The sequence below is a fragment of the Apteryx rowi genome, unplaced genomic scaffold, assembly GCF_003343035.1.
Source record: "Apteryx rowi isolate R43461 unplaced genomic scaffold, aptRow1 scaffold_650, whole genome shotgun sequence".
In the NCBI taxonomy this organism is placed as follows: domain Eukaryota; kingdom Metazoa; phylum Chordata; class Aves; order Apterygiformes; family Apterygidae; genus Apteryx; species Apteryx rowi.
This window is the reverse complement of record NW_020450928.1, coordinates 258,838-284,054: the sequence shown is the minus strand read 5'-3', so window position 1 is coordinate 284,054 and position 25,217 is coordinate 258,838. Positions and strand designations below refer to the sequence as shown.

At 38.9% G+C, this 25,217-nt stretch overlaps 1 protein-coding gene across 14 annotated transcripts in view; it reads right to left on the bottom strand.

Annotated features, from left to right (window-relative positions):
- Nucleotides 1-25,217, bottom strand: part of PCNT (pericentrin) — a 100,700-nt gene that overhangs the window by 33,014 nt on the left and 42,469 nt on the right. For 7 of the 14 annotated variants that reach the window (XM_026084796.1, XM_026084799.1, XM_026084797.1 and 4 more), the window contains 11 exons: nt 24,442-24,650; nt 21,646-21,808; nt 18,972-19,115; nt 16,471-16,509; nt 11,582-11,811; nt 11,018-11,137; nt 10,460-10,480; nt 7,462-7,689; nt 3,545-3,715; nt 1,983-2,135; nt 139-309 (listed from right to left, as the gene is read on the bottom strand). In XM_026084796.1, coding sequence (XP_025940581.1) covers nt 139-309; nt 1,983-2,135; nt 3,545-3,715; nt 7,462-7,689; nt 10,460-10,480; nt 11,018-11,137; nt 11,582-11,811; nt 16,471-16,509; nt 18,972-19,115; nt 21,646-21,808; nt 24,442-24,650 — 1,649 coding nt within the window. The remainder of the gene's footprint in view (nt 1-138; nt 310-1,982; nt 2,136-3,544; nt 3,716-7,461; nt 7,690-10,459; nt 10,481-11,017; nt 11,138-11,581; nt 11,812-16,470; nt 16,510-18,971; nt 19,116-21,645; nt 21,809-24,441; nt 24,651-25,217) is intronic. The other 7 variants (XM_026084803.1, XM_026084809.1, XM_026084808.1 and 4 more) reach the window with 4 other exon arrangements.

Below are 25,217 nucleotides of genomic sequence, written 5' to 3'. Positions count from 1 at the left end.
ACTTTAGCTGGGTACATACTCAGAATACCTTCTACTGTCCTAAGAGAAATATCTAACAGATTTCATCTGCAATATAATTCTGCATATTCCTCCCCCCACCCCAAAATTAAGCAATGCCCATCTAGTAAGTACTCTTACCTTATTGTTCTCAGTGTTCTCTAGCTCATGCTGGAGTCTCTTCACCTGCTCATTCAAATGATCAATTTCTTGATTCTTTTCATTAAGCAGTGCTTGTGGGAATGACAAAGCTGAGGAATCACTATTATCCTGGTCCTGATTTGGCTTCAGGTGAAGTTTTGTTAGCTCCTCCTGAACAGAAAAACATCAATTTGATTACAAGGGACTTTCATTTTCTTCCAATATAATGGCAGAACAGAACTAAGGGCTTTATTTAAACATTCTCCTCCTTACTATAATGTTATGGAAATTAAAACAACGATAGCTACTTCATTTGGGTTTGTACCACTTGATTAAATTGGTGCAATAGTTCTCAATTTTCAAGGTAAGAGATAAACACTAGTTGTCAGACTAACTGCCAACCAGTTTTATAACTTCTACAGCCATAGCAAATGTTATAAGTCAGAAATGCAGGCAAGACGGCAGTAGTGTTTACTGAACAACAACACCGTAGTTTGTAATCAAAGAATCACTGAAGTTGCTGTGAACAGTTGAGCTCTAAGAATGACCAAATGCACTACTTCGAATAATACTTTACAAACATAAAATAGGATTCTCCTATTCCTCTGCACATACAGAATTCATTCACATGCAAGAAACAACCTCCCTCTAGGCCCTAACTTCTCCAAATGGACCCAGTCCCTTCATTTTTCTGGATGTGCAAGGACTCAATCTTTATAGCAACAATAATGGTAACAGACCGCTCAGTCATTCTCTGATGGCTGCAGCGGCAAGGATGGAGGCATGCGTTACACTGTATGGGAACTGAAATGCTATAGATCTGCTCATCACAATGCTACTGATTTGTCATGCTCATCACAAGTCGTCTTTACACTTCAGGACTGTAAACTTTACAGCAGCATTTGCATTTGTCTGGAAAAGTGTCCTGGACACGGCCTGCCACTAGAAATCAACTATTCACTGATGCAACCTATAAAAGGCATATCACAGTTCTCCTCACTGCTTTTATAGAGTCCTCCTTTTCAAGGAAGGATTACTTCACCTTTCCCCACAGTGAAGAAAAGTGTAGTCGTGCCAATAAGTCTCATGCAACTGACTTTTTGTGATTAAAAGCCATTGAGTAAATTATCTATCCCATCAAAGGGCAAAAGACTACTGTTTAAGAAGTAGCAGCTACTGTGTAACTCATGGTATCAATCAGAAACTCAGTATCATTTTCAGGTTCCAGTCAAAGAGAGCCCCTGGGAACAGCAGCAAGAACTCCATCACACTCTCTCCATTGGGAATATTTGCATTTACAGTAGCAATGACTCTTTCCTCCCATGTATTAGGGTTTTGGAAAGGTCAAATGCACAAGAGGAAGAGGAGAGTGTGACACCATGCTCCAGCACAGCCTTTATTAGTGTCTCTTAGACTCACGGAACTGAAGCTAATATCCCATTCAAACAGTGCCCAGAGCAGTCCACATGCAGGAAAACACTTTTCACAGTGTTTTCAGACTGACCACCCATACAAATAACATTGCATCTGTTATTCTCTGGTCACATTCGACTCCTGTTTCATTTTATCCATCCCAACTCTCAGGATTAGAAAAAAAAACTAAGTTTCTTGTATAAATCAGATGACTGTAGAAGATAATGCCATAAGCATGAATCTAGAGTATCAATTTTTTTGTTCTAGGATATCCAACATTAGCATTTGTAACAGCAATGCAGCATTCCCTTGACAACAGAAACAAGCCAAACATGCATTTATAACATTACGAGATAAAGACCACAGTGCTCAAGGGAAAAAAAGGATTTCTGGAGGTTTAGCTGGAGCACACTAAAGCTAAAGAAACCTACCTTCAAGTGTGCATTCTCTAACTGAAGCTGGCTGATGCTGGAAGTGTTAAGGTTTTTTTGCATCTCTAACTGCAAGTTCAGCTGCAATATCTCCTCATTTTTACTGATCAAATTATCTTTACATTGCTGTAGTTGGTCTAATAAGCTTGCAATCTAAAACAACAAAAATGCAAAGTTATTTTAATTAAGTCCCTCATTTAAGCAGAAAATATAAAATTTAATTCACCACCTTAGTTACTGAAAATAACTGCAGCAAATTGCATGGCTTAAACTCCCTCTAATCAGTTTACATTAATAAAATATTTGAGACTTAAAAAAAAAAAAAGAGTAAGAAGAGTAAGAAGCTAGTGTATTAGCTCCTCAGCTGGGAATCAAAGCTTCCTGATTTTGGAAGAATTAGATTTTTAAAGAGGGGGGGCTCCCCCCCTCTTTAAAAATCTAACTGCTTATATAAAATGTCCTTGGGGGGGGGGAAAAAAAAAAAAAAAAAAATCAAGGCATGACCACAGATGTAGTTTGGGACAACAATTTGAGACATGCTAACAACATCTAATGTCTAATGTAATCATAAGCAGTTCACATGATCACCATTCTCTTTTTAAAGGAGAGAAATTAGCACTGCAGTACTAATCCCAGTACACAGCAATCACAGAAGTTATAACCATTGACTCATTCAAACTGTAAAATGAAGATTCAATAATTGCACACTTCTCTGCTTGCAGAGAAAGCTTCAGAGCAAAGAATGACTTGGAAGCACTGCCATCTGGCCACCCACAGCCTGTATCAACTCTTGCCTTGATGAGTAGCTAGACATAGGGGCTTTAAGAAAGAAAAAGGGCTAGTGATTCCTGATGTAACACTATATAGGAGATAAAGAACTGATCTATAAGATATTAAGAGTTTTTATTAGCTTATTGCTCTTGAAACAATGGTGTACACTTATCTGGAGGATCATCCAGGCTGTTTTTTTTTTTTTTTTAATTTGCACATCTCAAACTGGGCTGTAGGTTTGTATATTACAGATCTCATAATATTTATATAATATTACATAAACATACAGTGTGCGTGTGCGGGTTTCTGAGTATCTGTGTGTGTGTGTCCAAGAAAAGTTCTAAATACTGTGACCGATTATACTGAATTTCAACTGAGCTTGGTAGAACTCGCAGCTAAAAATCTCTGGCTCACGAAATGCAGAAGGTCAGGTAACACCAGTAAGGATGATTATTGTCCCTGCTGTTCTTAAAAGTATCGCTTACTCTCAGTCAGACAAAAATATAGCTAAGTTCCACTTCACTTCAACTTTGGGAGGAAAGAAAAAACAGTTTATAACAGAAATTGGTATGTCAGACTCTTATGGTTGATGTGACTTACCGCCAGATTAGTTAAGACCAAGAGCAGAGAAAATACTGGGTAAGGAGGCACGTTCACTCATTTCCTATAAGAACATTGGTCATTTGATTTTTGAACGGCTTAAGTTCTCAGCTAGTGCACAAAATATTTCTGCGACTTATGTGACTGTTCCTAAAGTCTACAGGGACCTAGGAAAATTTGAAACCCATTACCTCTCTCTCTTTCATCCCAAGTGCTTCCTGTTCTGCCTGCAATTGTTCCTTCAGCACTTGATCAGAACTGCCTTCGGTAGGGACTCTGTGCCTTGTTTCATCCAGTTTAGACTGCAGGGCAGAGATCTGAATCAGGTTATTGTACTGTTGCTGTTGCAATGCTTCTTTATCCTGCAAAATATTTTTTGGTGTGTTAGAATGAATTATCCGTATACGTACCCATCTACAGAGAACACTCCTGTCAAAAACAACTCATCCCTAAAGAAAATCCCGGCACAATAAAAAAAGTACAGTTTCCAACAACCCATAAAAACATATGAATGCAAGATGACTGAATGTTTTTGGCTCACTTACTTACAAATTTTTACTCCTGTATTTTTTTCTAACCCAAGCTGAACTTCTGAAAATTTAGCATTCAGTGGTAAACTACACTTTCTCAATTATACAGTGTTTTTACCTGTTTGTTTACTAACCTAAACATCTTGTCCTTGCAGCCACTTCCTTATTTATTATGGTACCATATATTGCTTAAGCAAAAATGGCTTTAACTTAAGTGTAGAGAACTTAAGTCAAGCTATGGGAAGACCAAAAATCTCCTACAAAATATATCATGTTAAGTCAGAATGTGAAACCAACACTAAGTTTCTGCCAGATCTGTGATCTGTCAAGCTACCGTAGATTGTTTTTTTGGTTTAACCTCTCCTTTGAGCTAGGTCAATCCAAGAAGGAAACCTTCACTCCGGAAGTCGTTCCAAACAGTGGGCATACGTATTTGTACTTAATACAATACAAGGAAAGCTGAACAGGAAACCTAAGGAAGTAACTGCTTTTGTTGTTCAACACTTACTCTGCCCATAGCTCAGTAGACACAACTCTAATAGAAGGGTTAATTTAGATTCATGTTATGATTTGCCAAAATTTATTAAAAAAAAAAAAAAAAAAAAAAAAAGAATTACTGTTCTCTAATCAAACAGAACCAAGACTCAGAATACATGGAAAGCAACTTCTGATCTTAAAACGAAGGAAGCAGCAACACCTCCCCCCAAGTTAACGTTATATTGCAACATCAAAACAGCATGCCCAAGAACAGGTATCTAAAAACACTTGCCCAAACCTTTGTGTAGCTACTAAACAGACTGTGGTTTCCATCCACTAGCCCCCAGCCAGCCCTCGGTGGCCTTCTGACCAGCTATGGAGAGTAGTCCAGGCACACAAAAGAGGAAAGAGGAAGCTACATGGACAAGTTACGGCCAGTTCAGATATAAAACCGTCATTCACACCTCATACCACTGGCAGGAGGGAAGAGAAACACAATCCTGAAAGTATCACCTGAATTTGCTGGGTAGGGAAGCACCTACTATAAATTTTTTTTTGTTTGTCCTCAAGGGAAAACAAAAACTTTTCTTGCCAGACCCCAACGAAACCCAAGCAACCGCAATGCCGATTTTTTTGTTTCTATGTCAATACCAAAAGCAAGAAGTTACCCGCACCATTTTGGAGTTCGGCTTGATCTCTGACAAAACACCCCCAATGACAACATGCAAGTCCTGATTACTGCAGAATTGGCCTGCTTTTCTTCAGATTCCCCTGCATTTACTGGATAAAGGTACAGCTGTGCCTTAGCTCATGGTGTAAGCACAGTTCTGCGTGCAAGAGTGAAGTTTAACATTCTGTGGTTGCCCCAGTGATCCAGGACAAACACGCGATGACCCATGCAAAAATAGGGGCTTTATGAAGCGCATCTTCATTCTAAAATCTACATCTGGATGCTCGTACAGATGCAGTCCAACATGGCATCTTCTTTTCCTTATTCCAAAATGCATAGGAGAGCAGACTCCCTAAGCGAGCCCGCTTTGAAGACCTCAAAACTAAATGCAGAGCGATCAGTCCAAGAGGGCCAGCCCTTCCCAGCACCATTGCAAGCAAAAGGGTCAATTTTACATTTCAACAACCTGAACAAATTAAAGGAATCAGACCAGGACCGAAAAACAAATACCTGCTCCCTGCTCTCTTGACAGTGGGATAAATGGATCTGGTACCTGTGGGTTTAGTCACTATTCCTCACAAAAAAGATGCTGTTCCACGTTCAAAATTATTCTTTCCAGACCTTCTTCTTACTAGCTCTAGTCTCTGTTACCTGCAATGCTGACATTTTTTGCCTGTTGGAATATCTTTTTTGGATAAAATTCATTATTTCCATTCACATCAAATGTGTTTTTGCACACAAAGTTCGTGGCATGCGAACATACTGAGAGCTCATTTGGCACTTATTTACTGCATAAAATATCTTCAAGGCAAGCTATTACAATGATACAGCTGGCAAATTCAGTAGTTTAACCTTGTACAAAGCTCATGAATTACTTTCCATGGAGTCTGAATTTGGCTTGTTTAGGATTTTAAAGAATGACCAATTTACTGAGTCATTCAGACAACTAAAAGAGTGTCTCAAATTACCACAGATCAAAGCAAGCACATTTAATAAAAAGCTAGGGTTTCAGGGACAACAGAGTAATATATACCAACAGTAGTACCAGTCTCCATGTTCTCCAAGTCAAACCAAATGGAAAGTGAGTGGTCATGGCTTTTGGATATTTGTATAAAATCACAGAATAGTTTAGGCAGAGAAGGGTCTGTAGAGCTTTCTGGTCCAACTCTCAGCTCAAAGCAGAACTAGTTTAGAGCAAATTGCTCTAAGGGCCTGGCCAGCCAAATGCTGAATATCTAACAAGGACAGAGACTCCACCACCCCTCTGAGTCCCTTTTCCAACATCCTATTGCCCCATTATGATTTTTGTCCCCTACTATTTAACTGAAGTTTCCCCTTGTTGCAGTTCATGCCCTTATCTTCTCATCCTTTCCCTGTGCACCTCCAGGAAGAGTCTGGCTCCATCTTTTCTATATCCTCACATTATGTGGTTGCAGGCATAATAAGATCTTCACTTTCTCTCCATAAGGCTAAAAAAGCCCTGTTCTCTCAGCTTCTCCTCATAAATCATTTCCTCCAGCCTCCAACCATCTTGGTCGCCCCTTGCTGAACTCACGCCAGTATGTCAATGCCTTTCTTGTACTAGGGAATCCAAAACCAGACAGTTCTGCAGTCGCAATCTCACAAGTGCCAAATAGAAGGGAATAATAGCACCTAATAAGCTATGACTGGCTAGTCTATGCCACATTCAAGTGAAATTAAACAAAAGTTTGTTTTGTTCAATATTTTTAAAATAAAGAATAATGAAAGCAAATATTTACAGCATTATCAAAGAAAATGATAAATTCAGTTTAGACCATCCTATTCTCAAATCCTTTCAAACTTGTCAGACACTTACTGACAGTGCTTACCTGAACCAAGAGAAATTGCAAGAAGGAAACTGAAACATTTAGTCCAAGAAGGTTACTCGGATGTTTGGTAGCAGATAAATAATTTTTCTAGCATTTTACTAAATAGAACGTAATTCTTAGTTCACAGATTCTCTAAGCGGTGATCAAACCTGCAGTAGTAACATAAAACACTAAGATCTTGGGAGTATGGTGAACAGATCTGGCTCTCGAGACATACAGCAAGAACTACCGATTATGATGGTATGATCTTGACACAGCTATTGATCAAAAACCCACCATATTTAATACTGAGTAGTACTATCTTCTTAGGAACTCTTGGAGAAGCAAAAGAGCAGCTCTGGTCCACGAAAACAAGACAAATGTCAAAAAGGAGTGTATATATAGGAGTAGTTTCATAGTTCTCAAAACCAGTGTTTTGTTTAAAACTGTGCCTGCAATACCTGCTATTCATACAACAGCTTAACTCCCCACTAGATGCAAAGCACAGCCTCAAAGAATGTTGTAACACATTCATTGAATTCCCACATGAAAACACTCTCTGCATAATTCCTCTCCCAGTGAAACAGGTATTTAAAAATTACTTGTTTTAATTCTGTTTCCACTTTCTTCATTTTTTGTAGTTGTTGTTCCAGGTAGTTCACAGTCTTTGAGACTTCAGTACCGCTCTGCTCCAGTTCTCGTATCTGTGCCACCAGTTTCTCTATTTCTTTATCACGAGCTGTAATTTCTTGATGTTTTTGCTCCTTTTCTAATAGCAGCTTACTGTAATCACCCATCTTCTCTTTTATTTCTGCTTGCAAAGATTCTACCTATACAGAAATCACATTATACAGATATTCAGGCAATATAACATAAATTTCCAATTGGAAGGAAGAGTAATTTCACAGCTAAGCAGGCAGAATTTTACTATGGACAAAACTAGTGCTAAAGTCTCAGATGAAAGTAAAAGCAGAAGTGGAGAGAAAGGATGAAAAAGCAACTTCTTGAAATCTTGTTTTCCAAATACAGCAGCTCTTAAATACACATTTGATTATTCTCACTTAATATTCACAATATTCCACCAAAATATTGGATGAAAGTATACTTTTAAGGCCCAAGGGTCAAACAAAAGGGTCCCTATTTGCTTTGCTTATTTTTTAAAATAAAAACAACTCAAGATTACATGAATTATTATGAATAGCATTAGAAGTATTCCTGTAACTTTGGAACCCTCTTCTATTACTTTAAGGAATTCCAATCTAAAGGAAGATATCAAGACTCGAAAGAGAAATATGCAACTTAACACAGTCAATGCCTTAAAAAAACAGATATTCACTGTAGGCCATGCAAAATAGATGCTATTTTTTTTTAAGAGATGCTTAAATAGGAAAAGGGTGACGATTTGCATTTGAGCTCAGTGAGATCCAATCATGCACAGAGCTGCAGGAAAACCGCCACTCGTTCATCCCAGTAAGTCATGTGAAAGCAAGGCTAGGAGCTCTGCTAGGTGACAGAGACAGGAGAGAACCTGACAAAAGAAACCACATAGCAAGTGATAAGGTCATCAAGCAAACTGAAAGCTAGATTAAATGGGAAAGCAATGGAACTCCTTCTAAAAGGAGAAGTTATTTAGTCAACACCAACAAGTAAGGAAGATGAGATTTGACAAAATAAATACTTTGTTCCTCAAGAGACTCTGAATTTATACAATTTCCACTTCAATATTATAAACTAAAAACTCTTTGTATTAACATAGAACTTTACATCTTCAAAGTATTGTACAGACATTACTAAAGCAGAAAACTACCCTCTAGGAAAATACAGAAGAATAGAATTAATTTAACCAAATTAATAATTGCAGAGAGTATCACAGACTAGTTAAAAACATCAAGTGATTAACATCACGTTTTCAACTGCTTACAGGCACAGACACATTTGCTTAACTATGTATATATCTTCTTCCTTTCTCATCTCATCAGCAATTAAGTAAGTGTCAAGCATAACACAGGCTTGTTTTCTAGCTTTACAGAAAAGCTTTTAGGTACGAAAAATATCTTCAAAAGTCTAGTATGTTCTACACAGATGGTCTTGCTGTAAGATCTGGTCGTAAGTCATCAGAATACCAGCCATTACAAGATTTTACATGTGAAATGCTATTTTTAATGCCGCATTTCTGTAGAGCTAGCRTTGTGATTCTGTAGATAAGAAAATGCTTTCACAACCTTCACTCTCATGGCAAACTCACAAATGGTAGTTCCAAGTACTAGTCAGCACTCTTTTCACACAATAACCCCATCACAAACACCCCAAGTCTAAAGAAGAGCAAGGGGAACAAGTATGAACCTCTTATAATGATTACATTCAGAAATCAGATGAACTGCACTGTCTCAGCCATTCCTAGTGCCTGAGTTAAGCAATTACTGACACTACAACTGCATTAAATAATTGCACAAGAACTCTCTAAATCCCTGCGTTTCATTTTGGCACAGACTGCAGACATGCCTCATCCTACCCACAAATGTCACTTGCTCAGTTAACCCTTGTGTGCCTTTCTCCCTCTAAGGTCTAAAGTGTTTTGAGAGAGGCTATAAATCATCACGTGGACAAGCATTAAGTTTAACAGATCTCCCTCTTTCCTAATGTACATGCCTAAGCAGTAAAGAAATAGCTTGAGAAATAATCCAGGCAACATCTTGGATAGAAAGCAAGCTATGGTCTTAATAATCTGACATGCTTGAAGTGACTTTTCCTAAATCTTATGCCTACAGAATCACATAGCATCCATGTCAAGACTGCCACAGAAGTATACCTTCTGCGAAGAGGTACAAACATTCCTTCAACAGCAAGTCATACGGCATTTGAGAAAGAAAAAGCTTAAAAAAAGGAGAAGCATCTGATCTTTGCCATAGTATAACATATCTGGTATACATAGATATAGCCATATCTGATGCATTTAGAAAATCTTAATGCCAGCTAATGATATTCATGCAAATGAGAAGCTGAGAGAGATGCAGAAAGATACATAATCACTCAATTTCTGCTAGGATTTCACTAGACTTCTGAAGAAGTTAGAGAAGGCTGGTAACAATCCGCCTGCCAGCATGGAAAACCCACTCTGCCAAAGATTCAGTTTCTAACACTGAGGTCCGYAATTTCATAGACTGTACATAAAAGAATAGATGGAAATGAAATTAAGTAGTATAAACATTCAAGTTCTGTCAAGAGCAGTGCCACAAACAAAACTTGAAGGCTGAGGCACAGTGCATCCTTAATTCCATGATCTTTATTTCATACTCTGAACCTCAACTTTACCTTTCATATCAAAAAAATGTTTTACAGTAAGTAATGGCATGCAAATGCATCTGAGCAAGAGGCCAGCAGAATGAAGTACTTATAGACATGAGATCTAATTGGAAGGAGTTCCCCACCTCCTGCAAGAACTCTGCCACCCTGAAACATGTATCCATATCTCTAAGTCAAGCTGAAGCAGATTTGACACATGAAGAACAGAAAGAAGTCAAAACAGATCTAATTAAGCAGAAGAAATTGAAAGGAAAAAGGAAAGAAGGGTTAAGGAGATGTTCATGCTGTTTTCCATACCTGTAGAGTCAATTCATAGTTCTGTACAATGTTCATTTGTGCAAAAAAACAAACAAACAAAAAGCAAAAGTTAATCTTTGAAAGCGAGTATCAAATAAACAAGCATCTGAAAAAAAAAGACTAATTTACAATTTTAGAGAGGACAAGGCATACAGACCTAAGTAACATCCTTTATTAGACCAACTGGTATAGCTGGAAAAATTAAACAAGTTTTAGGACTCAAAAGCCTTTCATCAGGTGTTCTCTGTAGAGCAGAGTGTCAGTATTTTTCCCAGTTAATTTAAACCAAACTCACAGATTTTGAAACTTTACTGTAACACATAGGTCCCCAGATGACATTTCCTTCCATCTCCATAAAAAGTAATGCGAGTACACTCTCACTGCCTAGATGTAGTTTAGCCATTTATAAGGTGTGTGAGAGGGGGGAACTCAGCTCTCTGGGTGATGACAAAGGAGGAAGAAGTCTCTCAAGAGCRAGTCCTCCAAGAAGATACAGCTTTTGATAGTTAATTGTAGTAAATGAAAACTCCCTCAGTCACTAAATATGGTTTTACTCACCCCATACTGTCTGGGCTCTCCAGAAGTCTGCGATTTTCCTGTAACTTTTAACCGTTCTTCCAATTTCTGAATTTCTTGCTGAAAATCATCACGTTCATGTTCCCTTTCTATAGCTTGCTCCTGTCAACCCAGCCAGAGATAATGAAAGTCTTTTATTAGAGAGTTGACATTTTATTGAAATATTAAATATAGGAAAAACTGCTTTTGCAGTGAGGAAACTATGCTTACTTAAAAATAAATTAGCACTTCCTTTTAAGTGGCTAAAATTTCAGGGAAAGAGAACTTTTTTTTTTTTTTTTTACTCCAGCGTCCATCATCAGCAATTAAAAAAGGAAAATTATCCCATAAGACTACAGAAAAGGAATGAAAAAACATTAGTCAGTCCTGACTTTTTTTTGCTTAAACAAGTCTAGTCTTTTACAAGACTAGAATACCAAGGTCTTGATTTTACAGAAAGCAAAACACACCTAATCTGAGAACCCATCTTTAAAGTCTAGATCACCAAACAGGACGGGTATTTACCACCTCCGAAATCATGCAAAATGTGGCATCAAGCTTGCTTACATCCATGAATTGCCGCTGATTTTTAAGCTGTTTTTCAAGGACTTGAATTTGCTGTTTTAGGTCAGCAACCTCCAGTAACTGTTTAGCCAGGTCTTGGTTACTGTGCAGCTGTTCTTCAAGTTCTGCCTCCAAAACTTTCATTTGAGAGCGCAAGTTGGAATGATCTTTTTCTGCCTGACACTGAAGCTCTAACTTCTCCTTTGCTAAAAATTCCACTTCCTTAAGCAGACCTGAATAAGGACACAAAAATAAAAACAAGATTGTCAAGCCAGGGTACACAAACCATATCTTTTTAAAATGATATTACATTCAGGTACTTCGGACAGCTAAAGAACCAAATACAACATTTCAGGAGGTATTTTAAGAGAGAGGAAAGAAACTCAGGCATTTGCTTCTGATTGCATCTTTGAAAACTGTCTCTAAGATACCAGATTTACAAAAGAAAAAGGTGGATGCAGTAGAAGAAGAGATGGGCATCTCTTCTCAATCCCAAAGTGAAGCCTAGTTAGAGATATCCAGGGCCAAGGTTCCTTCACTTTCACTTTTCCCCCCTCAAAAGAAGTTTTTTTGTTTTTTTTTTTAACCATCTACAACATTTTTTTTCAAAATTTTTTCTACCACACTTCCTGCCCCATCCTTCCTTACTCTGTTAGACATCTTTGCCATCCCTTCCATCCCAACTTCCCACCCTGTCTCAAATCTCTTACCACCAAAGCCAGCCAATACGGAATTATTAATTCCTCCAAATTGTCACACCAAGCTCCCCCTCATTCATCTAACTCTCAAACTGAGGTCAATCTCTCCACTACTCCTCTACCTCCTGACCTGTTGGATACTGCTGCTGATGTCCACAGTGTGGAGACAGCACTCATCCATCTTTTCAGTGGCCACCAGTGCCCAGCCCTACCCTGAAGCTGGCTGCTACAAGAAGACAAAGTTATTCTTCTTCCTCAGCCTCTGAGCGGGGATTAAAACTCAGAGAGAGCTCATGCTTATACAAAATCAGTCCAGTTCTGATACTACAAAGGGAAGAAACACCAGGGAGAAAGATGACACATATGTGCCCTACATAGACCATAAAAGAAAAATCACAACCACGAAAACACGCAAAGTTCAAAATTACTTAAGTTATGAAGAGCCAACTTATATCTAAAAACTACATTTTCAAACAGCTGAAGGCATTTTTTAGGAGAACCAAAATAATCTAATGTGGAAAATGAAACAATCTAATATGAATGCTCCTGTAGAAAAACTATTTTAATATTTTAACCCGAACATGAAATTAAAGGTCAGGTTATTTATTAAAGAGAGGTGGTGCAAGAGCTCATTATTTTACTTTCCAGATGTTACATTTTTCATCTTAGATTTCATGGGTGGATCGGGAGAGAGGAAAGTCTATGATTCCAGCAAGGACCTTAATAGGTCATCTAGCCCAGTGCCCAGGATGGAAGAATTGTCTTCTCCAGGCACGATCAATTCAATTCACACCATTTCTGACTTCACATCTTTCTAAGCTGCTGTTACAAACCTTCAAAAATGGAGCAATTCCATAACCTTCCTAGGCCATCTTTTCTAGTGCTTCATTATCCATTGCTCTCAATTAATTTCTAGGCACTTTAAAATAAACAAACCAACAAAGGGGGGAGGAATAAGAGGTCCAGAAAACACAAGAATGGACTGAACAATCCAGAGCTCTTTAAGCTACAGGGAGAAATACTGAGACAGAACGTAACAATACAACAGGGCTTCTCCCAAGGCACAGAGGAGAGTATTTCCACGTTCATGCTTAAGACACATGTCACAAGCTTAGAATGCAGCAATAACTTTCCTATTAAACATTGGGGAAAAATTCATGACAGTAAGGACAATGAAGCACTGGAACAGACTGTACAGGAAAACTGAAGTCTTTCTCTGTAAATTATTAAGAGGTTAGACAAACAGGTCAAGTAGGTCCTGTTTTAGGACAAGGATATGGACTAAACAAGCTGTTGAGGTCCCTACCAACCCTACGATGCCTTGATTTAGCCACCCTAGGCTTACTGTAGCACCTATGCTTTCTCCGCATTAAGACAATATTAAAATGTGCAGGTTAAAACTAAAGTGTTAATTGAGGCAAAAGTAAACTCAGGAGATATGGAAATAGACTCTAACTGTTTTTCAGATTTGCTAATCACCCGTGGTAGCTTTTGAAACCAACTGAATGCATTGCTGAAGAGCCAATGTTTGCTAAGCAAATGTTCATTGAGTTGTGGATGTAACTCAAGCTCTGGCAGAACACAATCAGGTAACCGAAGTGGCTCCACCAAGGAATTTGCTCTCGCAACCCACTTGGGCAATCACTGAGTGAAAACGGCATTTCTTGGATCTGCCAGCTTTCAACATAGACAGATCTGGAGCTGTCTGTAGGGCCTGATTCTGTCAATATCAAAAGAGAGGCCTTCCCATCAATTGTGAACATTAGAAATAACCGCACTACTGCAGGTGTATGACTGGAGAGGATAACAGGTGAACTAATCTTCTGACTGAGCCTAAATTCGGAAACTGTGTTGGGGTAAGTCCTTGGACATACCTATTCCTGAAGAGCAAAGGGCATGCACAGGGGAGCAAAAACAGAAAGCAGAAAGGAGGAAGCCATAGCACCCTCCTGTCTGAAAAAATAACTGATAAACCCTTGCATCACGAGATGCAACTGAGCAAGTTATCCAAGGCTCAGATATACGATCCAGAAAAATGCCAACCACAGAGTCCGAATTCCACTAAAAGAAACTAAGTCCCAGTAATAGCACAACAGAGAAGATCTTTCACCAAGTGCTGTGTTTCACCAGGCAAGAGACGGGAATAAAATAGCACCAGCTGTACTCCACCGTATTTGCTTCTACACGGTGCATAGAGAAGAGAAAGGCACACGTATATTCTGTACAGATCTATATACACCCACAGTGAAAATGCATATGTGGACTACAGAGAGAAAACAACTGATGCTTTTGTGAAAACAAGCACAGGATTTTTCCTTCCAAATACTGAGTAACGTGGTACTTAATGAGTCAATGACTTTTTTTAAGCTTTAAAAGCAGCACTATTGCTTTCTGAGGAACAAAATACTGATTAGATAAAACTGAAATAAGCAGTCAGGGCCATCTCCTCAGCCAAAAATGCAAGCTAGGAGACAAAATGTAATTAGGCTATAAAATTTTACATGGAATTTAAAATGTTTAATAGATTGCTAAAATTTAGTATCTGCTCTCTCAATAAATGCAATCTATTTGAGCATTTTTTCTTATACGTGTTCCCCAAGCGTATAAATACAGTTTCAAGCAATGAGAATAGATCATCGGGTCACGGATTCACATCTTAGTAGGGACAAACCTGCTATTTTATTAACGCGAATTCAAATCATGCAATTCCACTTTGGTAACGCCCCATCGCACTCCTTCCCCTCACTCCAAGATCACCATTAGCAAATGCCAAGCTACAGTCTAAGCGCGTTGTATTAGCAAGGCCATTCTACTCACATTAGTATTGCACATCACCAAAAAAGGAGGGGGGTGGCTTTTCAAGAAATAAGCCATGTCAGTCAACTCCAAACAATATGATTTTTATTTATCATATTTTCCAGGTACTCCAAACAATTCCAAACCAGAGGAAGAGTACTATAGAAGACTGGGATGGGGAAGGGGGTGAATTTTAGGGCTCAACACTTAAACACAACTGTTCAAGTTCTAATAAACTGTTTCCAGAAACTGGATTGCAGCTCCATGGAGAAAGCCAATCCCCAAATATGTTGTGGCCAGATTAGATATTCTCCCTCACTGAGTGGGCAGCAGCAGGACAGTGAAGTGGTTACCAAAAACATGGGAAATCTGAACAGTGTTTGAGGGAGATCCGAATAGTCAGAAGGAAGATATAGTAATTGGCAGCCCAGTGCAGCCTTAACTCTAACTGTAACTTATCTAGGTAATTCTTCCTTATTCACCTGAGAGACTGGGTATACCCAGCTCACATCCTTTGAAAAAAAGTCTAGAAATACAAGAGAACACGTGTACATCAATGAAYACATGTGTGTATAGATAAAATTAATTAAAAACATATTAATAAAAGTGTATTTTGAGTAGCCCACAAAACCTGATCATAGCAGCTATGAATTTATCAGATCACATGTTTACTACTCACTTGAATCTGGGGGAAAAAAAAAAAGAAAGAAAAAGAGGAGGGAAAAAAAAAATCTCTTTCAATTTGGCATCTACAAGTTTTATTTCAGTAAGTGTAAAAACTTACTCCTTCTTGCTTGCTTTTCTTTTTCTTCATTCCTTCCAGTATCCTGTATCCTTTCTTTCCAGTATCCTTCCATTTATAGCTAGTCTTTATCACTCCTTTCTCGCCTTCTTTCTTCTGATCTACCTATCCTGAATACCTTCAGATTACATTTCTCCAGCCTCCCTTATACTTCCTTCAGTTCTTGTCCTGTTTTTTCTAGCTCTCCATTTCACAGTTTCAATTTTTTTTAATTTAATTTAGCCACTGCAACCCCCCACTGTGAAGCATCAGAAGCTCACAGCAAGCTTATAAGCCACTCTGTCCCCTCAAAAGGGAAAYGGAGCTGACAAAGATGAAGATAACTGCATGACACACTTTAAGCCCAATAGCAGCAAAACTACTTCTTTTAAGTATTGATCAGTGACTTGAATATCCTTAGCTCTAATTGCTTTCTGATGGATTACAGACGTGGTGCCTTTTTTTGCCAAGATATGCATAATCCCAGTAATCTCTTGGGCCTATTTATGAAGTACTGTTCCTCTTTGTTAAAATAAATTCAAAACCATCAATTCATTCACTCARTGTTACAGCAACAACAACAAAAATGAGAAAAAAACAAACTCAACATTACAAACCTGAACCTTCTCTTTGTGCTACATTAGCATTAGGAGTTCCTAGAAATCAAAACATACAAACATGTACAAGACAAAAATAGAACATTTTGATTCATTCCATCTTCCAGATCACTAGAAATTCATGCATAATAGGTATAGCGCCCACCTTTGGATTCATCTTAATTAGGACACGAAGCTCCTGATCCCATATGTCAACCCATGTCCATAGCTACTATACAAATGCTTTTACATTATAACCACACAAATTTGTTGGAAGATTCTTGGCTATTTACTTATGCATTTTCTAAGACAATCAATATTCTCTTTAAATTTGCAGCTTTCCCCAGACTGAGATGGAACACTTAATGCCTAAAACCCCCTTTTAGCTCCTGGCCAGTGGGATTCAAAGCACTGGAACAGATCTCCAATCTTTGTAACCTGTCATACATTTCCATGACACCCAGAAGTACTCGTGTCCTACAATATCGTAGAATTGTTTTGCGCTTCCTTTGGGACGTGTTACTCAATGCCATCATCACTGTTGTAAAGCCAGCACAACATGCATTTATTTTCAATTACAGTCCCCTGAATTAATTTATGTTCTTCTGTCATTCCACACAGGAAAAGACGTTTTCCCCTGGCTCCTCCCCCACTAACTGTGGCAGAGATTGTAGATTCTGTAAGCCAGGACARTTTGTGTTAGACCATCACAGGTTATGTTCCATTTCTCTATTAAATTTTCTCTTAAAGCAACAATTAGCTTTTATTAAGATGACATATGAGAGGTCAGAGCAATAGACACAACTTCAAAGCTAACATACACGCACAAGTATTTTGATTCCACTGTATTTGAAAGGATTTGTGGAGAGTCAAAAGGAAGAGCAGGGAAGGATGGTGGACCACAAGGTCAAGGCAATGGGCRAGTCAAGTGTTGGAAAAGAGTTGAAGAGTGGCAAGGCGAAGAGAACAAGAGAAGATGAGAYGGGAAAGAGACACGTGAGGCACACAGGAGTTGTAGAGGAGTGACACAGTAGGGCTGAAAGACGGGCAGAAGCCTGCAACAAAGTCTCCTGAAAAGAGAACAGGTAACTGCAATATATGGAGTACACTCCTCATATAGAATTTGGGTCCATAGTCTGAAGTTTAAAGACTTTACTGTCTCCTCTACCATCAGCAACAGAGAAGTCCACTAAAAAACTGTTTCCCCTTGTCTTTACCTCTGGCCTATCCAGACACTATGTACAACTATCTATCATGTAGTAGGCTCAAGCAGAAAAGATGAAGGTTCATCTTGACATTAGCAGAATTGTAAGGCCAATGACCCCAAACGATAACAATTCTACTAGAAGATGACACACAAATTCACTGAAGTACTAGAATGACACAATGGCATGGCATAGTGTAAGCCACAGAACAATCTCTGAATTTTCTTCCRTGAATCAAAAGATATCCTACATGTAAACCAGCTTATTACATTAAGATTCTTCAGTCTTTAGTAAATCACTGCTGTCATTGTTAAAATGCGTGCTCCTTATTTGCAGTGTAAATCGCACAGTACCAGCTTCTAGTTGTTGAGTGCTATCAATCAGAACTTCATCCAGCACGTGCTGAAGAGCTCCCCTTTACCCAATTCCAGTTCCCTATACAAGCTCCTCACAGTTATAAAAGCTGAAGTCTTTCCACACACTGTGTGTGCGGGAGGCAGGGGTTAAGTTACGTAGATAACTTAATACTGCTATGTCTTATCTTCTGAGTTTGACTTGGCAATGTAGTGGCTAACTGTCTTTATGTCTTCGGCTTGTAGTGAGTCACTCTTTATATTAAGGTGTAAGATACCTCTTCACCTTATCCCCTCCAATGAAGCTACCTCACTCAACTTTTGCAATCCATATTCTTTCCTTTAAAAGCATTAGCAGACTTTGAGCTTGATCATTAAAGACTTCCCACAATCACCCTTCTTGATCATGTGTCTGTCTGTTTTGAAGGACAAGGCTGGGAGGCAGAGGAAAAATTTATTCACAGTATTAGGCTGCATACACATCATCACTACAATTTTTCCTCAACTCAGCGTAGACTTCCTAGTGTATTTTATTACTTCCATCAGTATCAAGCTAACTCCTTAATACCGAAAGCAGCCAAGAACCTTGCAGCTCCAACTCATCTCTCTTCTGATTGGACTGTGTTAATTAACCATCATTGCAATTCCTAACTAGTTAATTATCTGTTACAACCAACTTCCTTTAGTTTAGTTCCTAATTTATCCCTCTTTCTTTCTCAGACACTGTCCATTTCTAACTAAGCAGAAGACTACAGTAGTACACTTCACTAACAATATTATCTTCCAAGAAGTGAAGAACCAGCTCTTTATTTTATTTTCTGCTTTTACAGGAAGATCCTGCTAACCTCTGTCCCAGGCTGAGCTACTCACTAAGCCATCAGTGCAAAGAGTGGAATGTTACAGAAACACATTGCAGTGYTGGAGGACAATTTCCTTTTTGATAATTTTCATAACCACTTCTCACCAAGGATTGCCTGTTCCTGGGTTAGTTCCTGGAAGCGCTCACGCATATTCTCCAGTTCCACAACAAGGCGACGTTCAGATTCTTCTTTCAGATTCAAGGCCTCTTCCAGTGCAGCTTTTTCTGCAACATAGCCTTCAATAATGCCTAAAATCCCAAGTCAGAATGCAAATAAAACAGCACACAAASTCATCATTGGAAAAAACAACTTGAAAACATGAGTAAATGATTTAATGCAAACAATGGAAGGCGACAGAGAAAGAAGAAAGTGCAAAAYGACTTAAGTTTATATTGTAGCTAGACTTTTTGAAATGTCTTAAGGAATAAAATGTACCAGTTATGTATTCTGATAGATTTTATGAGGCTGCTACATCACAAAGTACCTCAAAACATTTGGAACATATGAGTATATGAGGGCTTGTTCAGCCTCAAGGGTCTGAGACCATCTCAGAACACAGGACAGCCTGACACATCCCCTGCTGGGGGCTGTGGTTTGAAGAAATGGAATTTCTCCAGGGAAAAAATAAATAAATAAATAAATAAGATGTTAGATTCAGAGCCCAAGAAATCAAAGAATGACTCCCAGAAAGGAGGAAGGAAATAGGATTTTGGAGAGACCAAGTAAGCCTAACAGAATATGACTGAGAAGAGAGATGGAAAATGGATGTCATGATTTGGGAGAGAAGCTTAACCTGAAGGACTTAAATCCCAGAACATGGAAACCCTCAAAGATCCCCCTACATACTGGTGAAGAATACAGGCCAAAGCAGTGGACCTAAAGTTTTAATCCTCACAAGGGGGAACTAGACTGATGATATGCAGTCTGTGACCAGTGTTGCGTCCTCCAGCCAGAATCATTTTCTGATATAAAAAGTGTTAAATGCACGCAGACCAAATTCACAGTCCCCAGATAGGAGGCCAGCATCAGATTAGAGGAATTTCATCAGTACTATGGCAATGTAACATTACCGACAACTCTGAACACCTTTATGGCCTGTCTGAACATACATTTATCAGAACAAGAGACTGGTCAGTTCTCAGTACAAGCGTTGTTGTGGAGATGTGCTTGTTTTATTGCAAGCTGCAGTACTGGCTAGAGCAGTAACTCAGCTGCACCTTTCCTGAATATCAACAGATGTATATGAACTAGATCTTTTAAAATAATGCCATTTTAACAAAAAAGCCAAATTTAGCTTTGTATGAACAAAACAGTTAATACATGTTTTAGAAATTTAACTAAGGATAAAGGAGCATAGCATTTCAAAGGAATACCACAACCACTCAAGAATTATTACAGAGAAGAAAAGGATGCCTATTGATGAGATTATCTTATTCCTTTTTGGCAGGATTTTGCTATAAAAAGCATTTTTCATTTTTACTGCTTGGTTTTGGTACATGTTTCATTAGTGTTGTTTAATTCACAATTTATCTTTATGAACTGCATTTATTATAAAGCCCTAGGTATTAAAAATACATTCTATAATACTCAGTCTAAAAACTTTTCCTAATTTAAGTAATGATTTTAAGACCTAATCTTAACCTTTTGCCTCTTTCCATTTTTAATATCTTGCATATAATTATTCCCCCTTTTCCCCAAAGCTGCTTTCTTTCACTTCCAAAGACCGTATGCATTATTCAGTTCTCTTCAAGTGAGAAAGAAGTCCTGCTACATGCCAAAGTTTTCGTTAGGTTTAAGTAATTAATATCTCCAGTGACTTGAGAGTATGACACAGATTTTTTTTTTTTTTAAAGAATGTCTAAACTAGCTATTTGTCAAAGTATGAAAAAGCAGGCTTTTCATATAATTGTTGCATATTATACATCTCTGTGGGTTGTGTTTTCAAGTTCTCACAATGAATCTAAACAATTTAGTGCTCCTTCTGGAGCCAAATGCTACTGCACTGCACTCTGCTCTGGATCATTCTGCTTTTGTTTATAAGCCTGCTGCTACCCTTTCCCTTACCCACTCCTTGGGATTCCTTTCCACTAGAGGTTTTCAAAAACGACTATCAACAAAAGCATTTCTTGGCTAAGGCACACAATACACAAGTAATTCTTCATCAGTTCCTGCTAATTTAAAGCTTAGGAACATGATATGCTAACACGATATGATACATTATCTATATGTAACCTTAGGTTCATCAGAATGGTGAAAATCACGTAGCATTCAATAGCTAACTACAAAATAGCTCTCTGCTAATTAAAAGCCTCAGCCTTCCTGTCTCCTCTTACAGTCTCTTTATGCCTAAGCTACCATCAAACATTCCTTTAGCTCATGTTGAACCCTTCCAGGGTCAGATAGGTGGGCTTATTTAAACTGGGAGTGTATTTTCTTTTCCATAAACCAAGTTCCCACATTCAGACATGCAGGAATGCAAACTGCTGTTTTAAAAATTATGATATTTTTCACGCACAGTTTAAGTGTAGGAATAAACACTATCATGCTTGCCTCAGGTAAATGCAATTCTGATGAAGGGAAATAAGTAGTAGATTTGCAAGACAGAAGACCCATGCTTCAGGTAACTTAGGAACTTGAAATGCAAAAGGTGGATTAGACAAGCAAGTCAACAACAACAAAATGACAAACCCCCCATATTATAGGTATTTTAGGTATTTGGAGGAATGCATTATGAGTAAATAATGCTGGAATCTCTTCATACTGATTTCATTTTCCTACCTTCCGCTTTATGAAGCTTTAGTGCCAGCTGATTCTTGGCCTCACTTTCCTCACTGAGGCACTCCATGAGTTCCTGGTGCTGGCTAACCACTTGGGCCGTTTCCTGATTTCGGCGGCTGAATTCTTCTTCAAATTGTGCATGGATTTCATGTGTTTTCTCCAGCTAAAAGAGAACAATCCCACCAGGATCAGTTCCTGCATAAACATGCAGTGTAACAGTACTACAAGCATTTAAACAAAAACTTTACTCATAATTTTTGTTAGCATTAATATACTAAGGTCCAGATTATGAAGTTTTATTTCAGCACTAGGCTGATTTTGCCCCAAACCCCTAGGCATGGTACTCAGATAACTATATTTTCATGGCAAATTTTCTGTAGGCACATAAGTTTCTTTACTGTGCACAATAAGAGATACCTCCCTATGCTCAACCTGACATTTCCTGAACCACTTGAAATTCAAAACTTAGGCACCCTTCAACTTACATTCTTAAAGGGACTCAAGCATGTTGAATAAACAGTGAAGTAAACGTGCCATCAGGTTTCCAATGTATGGCCTCAGTTCTGCCTCTGAACCTACATATCTTGCATTCCTATGTACAATGCTTTAGAGTTCAAAGAAGAATACAGCAACCCCATTCCCATTTAGCTTACATTTAGCTTAACCTGGMGGATAGGACATTTCAGAGATGAGCGAAGTATGCTTGAACACAGCTGACGAAGGCAGGCTAGAATCCAGATCTACCAAGGCTTGGGCAAGTATTTCAACCACACAACGGCTACATGGCACTGGAAGCAACATCAGTACCCAAAAGTACAACTTAAGCACCTAAGTCTAGGACGGATTTTTAAAGACGATGAATACAAGTTTCACGTAGGTTCTCATCTCAAGGTTGCACAAGGTACCTAATGAGAAGAGGAATTCGAGATGTATTCCTTTCCTTCGTATTTTTCTCTTAAATTAGAGGCTTCCTTACTCAACAAACTAATTACTGTAGCACTGAATTCAATCCACTGAATGTATACACGACACTGGCATCTACTTCAGATTTATGACTCCTTTCACAAAGCTGAGATGTCTAGACACTGCAAACTCAGTATGGAAATACTCAATTTTTTTTTAAAATGATATTGAGTCCAGATCCTTCGACTCCAATTTAGCAGTACAAAAATAATTACAAAGACATCTCCTTGCTGCTGTCTACGTATGCCAAACATTTGAATAGGGGACTGAGTTTTCTTGAATCTGCTTATCAATTTTGAAGAAGCTTTGCTCTGAAGTGTGATTAAAAAAACAGCCTCTCAAAAACACTGTTATAAAATGTGTGCCTCATTCCACTCTGACCAAAGTGACTCCAAGTGATGTACAGAGGTACAATAGAGCAAAACAAGATTAGTTTATAGAAAAATATCCTTAATTTAACTCAAAACTTTAAGTACGCTGTCACCAAAGAATGCGTAGATTGAAAAATCACTAGATAAGGGCACATCCCTGCATTGATTAGAGGGTCTTTAAAACTTGTGGGCCTGCTGCTACATGGGGCAGGGGCCCTGGTGACAAAGGACACTGAAAAGACTGAGATACTGAATGTCTTCTTCGCCTCAGTCCTTACTGGTAAGGCTGGCCTACAGAAATCCCAGGCCCTGGAAACCAGGGGGAAAGTCTGAAGCAAGGAAGACTTTCCTTTGGTGGAGGAGGATCAGGTTAGGGACCACTTAAGCAAACTGGGCGTACAAAAGTCCATGGGCCCTGATGGGATACAGCCCCGGGGGCTGAGGGAGCTGGCTGACATCATTGCAAGGCCACTCTTGATATTTTTGAAAGGTCGTGGTGATCAGGAGAGGTGCACAAGGACTGAAAAAAAGTAAATGTCATTCCTATCTTCTAGAAGGGCAAGAAGGAGGATCCAGGGAACTCCAGGCCAGTCAGTCTCTCCTTGATCCCTGGGAAGGTGATGGAGTAAGTAATCCTGGATATCATTTCCAGGCACATGAAGGACAAGAAAGTGATCAGGAGCAGTCAACACGGATCACAAAAGGGAAATCATGCTTAACCATCCTGCTAGCCTTCCAAAATGAGATGACTAACTTGGTGGATGAGGGGAGAGCAGTGGATGGTGTTCACCTTGACTACAGGAAGGTKTTTGACACTGTCTCCCACAATAGCCTCACAGGCTATAAGCTGAGGAAGTATGGGCTGGATAAGCAGACAGTGAGGTGGCTTGAAAACTGGCTGAACTGCCAGGCACAGAGGGYCGTGATCAGTGGCACCAAGTCCAGCTGGAGGCCAGTCACTAGTGGTGTCCCCTRGGGGTCRAYRGTGGGGCCARTCCTGTTCCAACTTCTTCATTAATGACCTGGATGAAGGGACAGAGTGCACCCTCAGCAAGTTTGCAGATGACACAAAGCTGGAAGGAGTGGCTGGTACCCCAGAGGGTTGTGCAGCCATTCAGAGGGACCTCGACAGGCTGGAGAAATGGGCAGAGAGGAACCTCATGAAGTTCAACAAAGGGAAGTGTAGAGTCCTGTCCCTGGGGAGGAAGAACTCCTCTGCTATTAGAAGAAAAGAAGTCATTAAAGTCTCATTTACAAGAAGCATTCAAATAAGGGCCAAACCTTCRCTGTAAGAAGCAGAGGATACACATGCTTCCCTGTGCTGACGACTTGTCATATATTCAGACAAAATATTTCTCCTCAAAGTAGCCAATCCCACAAGGTGCTAAATACATCAAACCTTAAAACAGATTTCACGTGTTTACAGTAATTATACATCTATAGAGATAAAACATTATTTTACTTGTTTAGTTGATTCCGTAACTAGTTCCAGAAGTCTTTCCACTGCAGTGCGCAAGCGATGACAAATTTTCAGTAGCATTTCTTCATTTTCACATGCCAGGTCTGGGTTTGCAAAAATGCTTTCACATAAGTATTGGCTCAACTCAGACCCCTCATCGGTTGCTGGAGACAGCTGGTTGGGTTCTGTGAGAGTTTCATCCAGCAGCTCACCTATCAAAAACAAGCAAGCTATGTAAAAACACAGAAAAATGACACAGAATAGGCCAGTGACCGGTGTCAGGGACACTGCTTGGTCTTAAAAAAATATTACAAGGTGAAAATTTGTCAGTGTCGAATTATTTTGGTGTTTACAAACCAAGACACTCCTCCTTCATTATGTTTGGAATATTGTGTAAGCTGTGAAATGTGGTTGAGATCCCTGAAAACAGTACATGTCCCCAGGTTTATCTACCTGGGGCTGATACACCCCATCCTAAAAACAAAACAAACAAAACAACCCACACAAATAAACAAAAAAACCCCCCACTATAATCTATTCAGCCTTTCCCAGACACAGTTAAGTATTTTTGCTACTACAAGAATTAAGATGAGAGAATACTGATGGAAACAATTTTAAGCGTGGAGAAACTTTGAAACGGACACAGAAAAGGCTGCAACAGGAGATATCTCTGTTTAGAGCCTCCTCCATATCATACGAAATATTGAATATTCATATGAAATGTGAAACCTCCTCTGCGTAATATAAAATGAAATGAAAAAACATTTTCAAGAATATTA